We start from the raw sequence: 7,046 nt of genomic DNA, 5'->3' as shown, positions 1-7,046 counted from the left end.
TATCTTTTTTATTATTGGGTCAGAATATTCAGAACGTGTCTTAACAAGTTGTACATCATGGGTTTGTCTGTGTGGCATAGAGTATACATTCTTCAACACAAGTTTTCTGTTTGCTGGTTTTTTATTCACTTTTGTGATACTTTCATTAACTAGGTATTTCTTTTTGCAAAGCTCACTCAAATCTGTCTGCAAGGTACTGATTTCAGCACACAAACTCCCTTCACTACTTGTACACATTCACTAATTGAGTTACTATTAGATGCCTGTTCCAAATTGACGAAACATTTTCCTTTCCTTAATGCACATTTTCACAAATTTCATTCATGGTTTCGCACTTTTGGCCACTATTGTTACGTCTGTCACCATAGTCACTAACTATTTTCACCACTTTATCACAATCACTACCTTTTACTACAATACTACACATTTACTAATCATACTACCACCAGGAGTCTGTTCCACATTTTTCATGGCAATTTTATCATCTGAGTGCACACTTTGACAAATTTCAGTTAAGACCTTACACTGTTGATCACCATACTGACATTTGGTACCATAGTCATTGAGTATATTTAGTACTCTATCACTAATTAGGTCTTCCTTTCCATTTTAACAAACACATACAGACACATCACTGAAATCAGCTGGTAACAGTAATCTATCAGGCACTGCTCTACTGGTTTCTAACTCAGTACTCAAACACTCACCAGAAATTCCAGAATCATTCAGCATCAAACCATCAACTTTAACTTCTACATTTACTATCATCTAATTCTGTAAGTAACATATCATCACCAACATCATTATCATCATCATCTGAAATATTCTTATTATAAATATCACCATCATACTTGATATTATTTTCAATGCCAAACTCATTTCTCTCTCCACACACTTCAACAACCTCAACTATGTGAGTACTCTGTTCTACAACATCCCCATTTTCCTGTTTATAATCTACTGTAAATTCTTCTGGAATTACACTGCCATTCTCAGTTCCATTGCCTAGCACATGAACATCAGCTTCCACACATACAGCATCAGTGTCAGCATTTTCACCCATTTCACAGCCACTCAACGTTCTCACTAAACCATACTCATCAGATGAGTTCTCATTACTATCAACAGCTACTACCGCATTACAACTGTTAAAGAAATTTGTCAAAGTGCTTTCTTCTAATTCCAATTCACATTTTTATTTTTTTGTTCGTCTTTGTTTTCAGATAAAAACATTTCACAAAATTCCCTATCAAACTTCATTCTCCTCACTTCAGGTTGTATTCTGGGTACAAAATTTTGGTGTGTTCTATTTGTTCTGCCCCTTCCCCTTCTGCAATTACTCCAATGTGCCGGACTGTAATTCCGTTAGACAACGGAATTACAGTCCGGCCCCATTTTACTAGGCTCCAAAAGAGGCAGGTCTTAGTTTAACGGACCATTTCTTCTGTTTTCAAATTTGTTAGTATTACTTCACTCATTTTGCCCCCACTGCCAGTTTCTTGTTTCAAAATTCCTATTCTCAGGTCTCTGCCTATATTTCCTCTCCCCATTTCTTCTCTCATCATTACTAAATCTACTATTGAAATGATCATTGAAAGCTCTGTTATTGTTATTCATGCTATCATCAGGTCTGTCATTACATCTGTCATTTCTCTCCCATGATAAATCCAATTTACCTATATATCTAAGGAATTGTTCAATTGTATCATCAGGTCCGTTGACAAGACTACACTGAACCCTATTCGGTAACCTACGTTTCAAGGCGTCTATTTGGATGATTTGATCAAGTAGTTTATCAGGATGTACAAAAATTCTTAACTGTTGTTCACAAACAGTTTTCATGTGTCCACTACCCGTTTGAAATTTGGCCCATTCAAAAATTTTGACTTAATTCTAGCTTGTTTAGTTTCTGACCAGAATTTGTTCATGAAATCTCTTTCTTCCTCATTAAACGACATTTCAGGTTTGATTGCTTAGTTCGCCCATGACAAATCCTCCCCATCTAAGAACTTATTATAAAACTTAATTTTCAAATTATCACTCATTTTGTCATTCAAATTGTCTTTAATCTGGAACATGAAATCAACTGGCTGTATAATGCCCTCCCCTGAAAATGTTTTGATGTTTACATTACTCCACAATGGACTGTAAGTACAGAAAGATTTCACAGCAACAGAATCTTCGATTTCTTGAAATTTAGATTTGAAGTTCGAAATTTCGCCTAAGCAAGTGCCTGCATCATCTTTTAACTCCGCGAAATTATCTATTTTGGTGAAATTGTGTGTATTTTGGTCCGTTGCTTCGAATTTCTTTATGAAATCTTTGTTGAGCTTTTTTAATTGTAATACTTCAACACTAACAACTTTTTCGAAATTTTCCACGGAATCAAGCCTCTCTTCGAATTTTCTGTTTTCCTGTTTTAATGTCACTATTTCCCCTTCTATAGTCGAAACGTTTTTGGTAATCTCGTCTACCTTTTCCAAACACCTCTCTAAACTCTCTTTTGTCTCGCAAATTTGGGTTCCATGGTTGTATAATTTTTTATCGATTGAATCAAGAAAAATTTTCTGGTCATCAATTGATCTTTTTCGTTCATCCATTGATCTTTTTTGCTCTTCCACTAACTGTACTAACCTATCTAAGGCAGATACATTTGATTCAAATCCACAAAAGGGTGTACATGCACTACTGTGATAACTATCCTGTCCAATTTCATTGTCACAATTAACCACATTATTAGCAGTAATATCTACGCTTTTTTTCCAAGTTTCCATTAACCTCCCCAGTATCATCAACTTGTCTATTGTTGTTAACCTCTCTATTATCCTCCTTAATGACAAAACAGACAAAAACAGTTTCCAAAAGTAAAATTCAAATAAATTTTGTACTTACGAACAGTAGGTTTTCCAAGATGAGTTTTCACATAAGTATACTTTGTAGTGTTACTCACTTTCTTCTTTGTTCAGTTCTCATAAATATGGAATATTATTTCAACAGGCAGGTTATCTCTGAAACAAAATACAAGATAAGTTTACAGATTTACACTGTATCCCAGCTCCATACACCAATTATAACATTCTTAGGGGTTAGTTTTACTCATTGTATCTGGTAATCTGTCGCAGCATAACTCCTGGAGACAGTTATGGTAAAAAAATAACTACAAAGTTATTTTTTAAATAATTAGTCCTGTTTTTTGTTTCCACTGAAGATTTATTGTAATCTCTAATTATTTAAAAACATCTTTACAGATCTGAAATAAGTTGTAACATACTTACAATAAATTATCAAAATAAGCTAAATGCTTTTTGTCTAAAAACACACAATGGACTGACTTCTCTATACCAATATGGCTACTCCCATATACACTCCTGGAAATTGAAATAAGAACACCGTGAATTCATTGTCCCAGGAAGGGGAAACTTTATTGACACATTCCTGGGGTCAGATACATCACATGATCACACTGACAGAACCACAGGCACATAGACACAGGCAACAGAGCATGCACAATGTCGGCACTAGTACAGTGTATATCCACCTTTCGCAGCAATGCAGGCTGCTATTCTCCCATGGAGACGATCGTAGAGATGCTGGATGTAGTCCTGTGGAACGGCTTGCCATGCCATTTCCACCTGGCGCCTCAGTTGGACCAGCGTTCGTGCTAGACGTGCAGACCGCGTGAGACGAAGCTTCATCCAGTCCCAAACATGCTCAATGGGGGACAGATCCAGAGATCTTGCTGGCCAGGGTAGTTGACTTACGCCTTCTAGAGCACGTTGGGTGGCACGGGATACATGCGGACGTGCATTGTCCTGTTGGAACAGCAAGTTCCCTTGCCGGTCTAGGAATGGTAGAACGATGGGTTCGATGACGGTTTGGATGTACCGTGCACTATTCAGTGTCCCCTCGATGATCACCAGTGGTGTACGGCCAGTGTAGGAGATCGCTCCCCACACCATGATGCCGGGTGTTGGCCCTGTGTGCCTCGGTCGTATGCAGTCCTGATTGTGGCGCTCACCTGCACGGCGCCAAACACGCATACGACCATCATTGGCACCAAGGCAGAAGCGACTCTCATCGCTGAAGACGACACGTCTCCATTCGTCCCTCCATTCACGCCTGTCGCGACACCACTGGAGGCGGGCTGCACGATGTTGAGGCGTGAGCGGAAGACGGCCTAACGGTGTGCGGGACCGTAGCCCAGCTTCATGGAGACGGTTGCGAATGGTCCTCGCCGATACCCCAGGAGCAACAGTGTCCCTAATTTGCTGGGAAGTGGCGGTGCGGTCCCCTAAGGCACTGCGTAGGATCCTACGGTCTTGGCGTGCATCCGTGCGTCGCTGCGGTCCGGTCCCAGGTCGACGGGCACGTGCACCTTCCGCCGACCACTGGCGACAACATCGATGTACTGTGGAGACCTCACGCCCCACGTGTTGAGCAATTCGGCGGTACGTCCACCCGGCCTCCCGCATGCCCACTATACGCCCTCGCTCAAAGTCCGTCAACTGCACATACGGTTCACGTCCACGCTGTCGCGGCATGCTACCAGTGTTAAAGACTGCGATGGAGCTCCGTATGCCACGGCAAACTGGCTGACACTGACGGCGGCGGTGCACAAATGCTGCGCAGCTAGCGCCATTCGACGGCCAACACCGCGGTTCCTGGTGTGTCCGCTGTGCCGTGCGTGTGATCATTGCTTGTACAGCCCTCTCGCAGTGTCCGGAGCAAGTATGGTGGGTCTGACACACCGGTGTCAATGTGTTCTTTTTTCCATTTCCAGGAGTGTATATGTTCTAAACCATCCCGAACAATCCTCGGCATTGTTTAAAATGAATATTTGATTAATTAACAATTAAAATTTATACAAAAACTGAAAATACATATATAAACGCATGTCTGCTCAGTACAGTAACAACACTATGATATTAGTACATGTCTGTTATTTCTTTCGAGAATAAACTCTCAAATAATAAATTACAATAATACATTTACATTTTTTAATTAATTACTAGAGACTCTCTTCGTGGGAATTATTTCCCTTCATTTACAGAGCTTCTACACTTTGAACTGAAATAGATTAAACAGTTAATCTTTACAGTTATAAGTTTTTCTAGGCGAGTTACATATTTTGTTTACATGTGTGATCGTGAATTAGACTGGGAAATGTTCGTTTTAAATGGTCTTAATGGGCTGTTACGTTTCAGGCACCAAGTAATTCATATTTGACTCATCCTCAGTAAACTTTATTTCATCTATCCCCACTCCAGTGAACCAATGAAGGAAATCTTTATGGTGGATCATAGCAGTAACCTGCTCAGATATGCGCTTGAAGAGCTTCTGAATAGCTGTAGAATTTCCGATGAATGCAACAGCCATTTTCAGCCCACGGGGTGGAATGTCACACCTAGCAGTTTTAACATTATTTGGGATCCATTCTACAAAGTCGCTGGTTTTCTTATTTTGAATGTTGAGCATCTGCTCATCCACTTCCTTCATGGACATTTTACCTCTGAAGATAGCAGCAAGAGACAAGTATCGACCATGGCGAGTATCACAAGCTACCATCATGTTCTTAGCATCAAGCATCTGTTGCATAAGCTCTGGAACAGTGAGGGCTCTATACTGCTGATTGCCATGAGCCGTCAGTGGGGCAAACCCAGGCATGAAAAAATGCAAGTGTGGGAAAGGAACCATATTAACTGCTAATTTTCGCAAGTCTGCAGTCAACTGTCCTGGAAACCTGAGACACGTCGTTACACCATACATCGTTAGGAAGACAAGGTGATTCAGATCGGATCGCCTGCTTTTCACACTACTTTCTGCATTCGTGACGTCTCTAGTTGGTTTTCGACTATCGAGTTTTGCAAGTGCATGTGAACTGTGTGGACTTCGATTACGTATTTCGTGTGTAGCGCTAGCCGGTTAAATAATAAATAGCGTGGGACAATGTGTGCTGAACTAGTAGATGATTATAAAATGCTATTTCAGACAATTCTTAGGGGATTGTAATGTTACTAGAGAGGACTAGTTGACCAGCTGATTCAGCTAGTGGGCTAGATAGACTTTTCGAAAAACAGAAGTGTCTTGGCTACTAATACACAGTGAAAACGTTTTCAGATGCAACCAAAAGTAAGTGAATAACTACGTTCGTATCTGTATTTTATCTGTTTGCTGCTAGGACAGTCTTTGTTTCGTAGCATTACGTCACTTATGTTGAATAATCAGTGTGTAACTTTGGGTTACCAATCATTCAATTACCTTTGTTTATGCCTATCTGAGATTCGTTTTGAACTGATTGTGGCGATTAAATTCGCTAATTTGCAAGAAGTTTTGCCTTAAATTGTTTAATAACTACTGTGGGTTTTAAAGCAACAAATTATCAGTCAAGATGATGGAAGAAGGATTGTTTTATGTCGAAAGTGCGGTGTCAAAGGACAAACATTTTCTGGAGAATTTCTCAGTTCCTAGCAGTAGTTTTGAAGATTTCCAGAAATCAAGGTATTGTGCAAACATTTTTGTGCTGTATTCATTCATTATCCTGGGTGGGGATTTGAGAAAGTTGAGGAAGGGTATAGAACCAGCCCATTAATATGCATCGACGAGACATGGATTTGGATTGAACAGCAGTTGCACAGCCCATATGAGTGCTGTGGTACATTCACAAGACACCAATATGAGTAGTGATGAGGAGGCAGGTGAAATTAACATTACAGTAAGTTCTCACCCTTCACGGAAGCGGGAGGTGACTTAGATTTGTAAATATATTACAAATATCACCTATAATTGCAACGACGACACTGCATTAGACGAATTCTGGAAATGATGAGGATATGTTCCGTGAGGCTAGAAAAATCAAATGCTCTAAGTGATGGACTTCCCTTAATGGTAACATCGCCTGCTAAGTAACACAATTAGGGCAATGTTGACAGAGAAAGAGTGCGAGAGAGAGAGGGGGGGAGAGAGAGAGAGATTCAATCAGTGGACTGTGTGTGTTTGGATGGGGGCAGGAGCGATGTTATGCTTTATTCATTTTTTTCTTTGCAAGT

The 7,046-nt window shown here is 40.2% G+C and overlaps 1 protein-coding gene across 1 annotated transcript; it reads right to left on the bottom strand.

The window, feature by feature from the left end:
• Window positions 1–5,193: 5,193 nt before the first annotated feature.
• Window positions 5,194–5,787, bottom strand: LOC126456142 (tubulin beta chain-like). Its single transcript, XM_050091896.1, has one exon. The coding sequence runs from the start codon at window positions 5,764–5,766 to the stop codon at window positions 5,194–5,196; it is 573 nt and encodes a 190-aa protein (XP_049947853.1). The 5' UTR covers window positions 5,767–5,787.
• Between the last annotated feature and the right edge of the window lie 1,259 nt (window positions 5,788–7,046).

The sequence above is a fragment of the Schistocerca serialis genome, chromosome 2 (genome assembly GCF_023864345.2).
Source record: "Schistocerca serialis cubense isolate TAMUIC-IGC-003099 chromosome 2, iqSchSeri2.2, whole genome shotgun sequence".
NCBI lineage: Eukaryota > Metazoa > Arthropoda > Insecta > Orthoptera > Acrididae > Schistocerca > Schistocerca serialis.
Note: the sequence above shows the minus strand (reverse complement) of the source record. Positions and strands in the feature narration are given on the sequence as shown.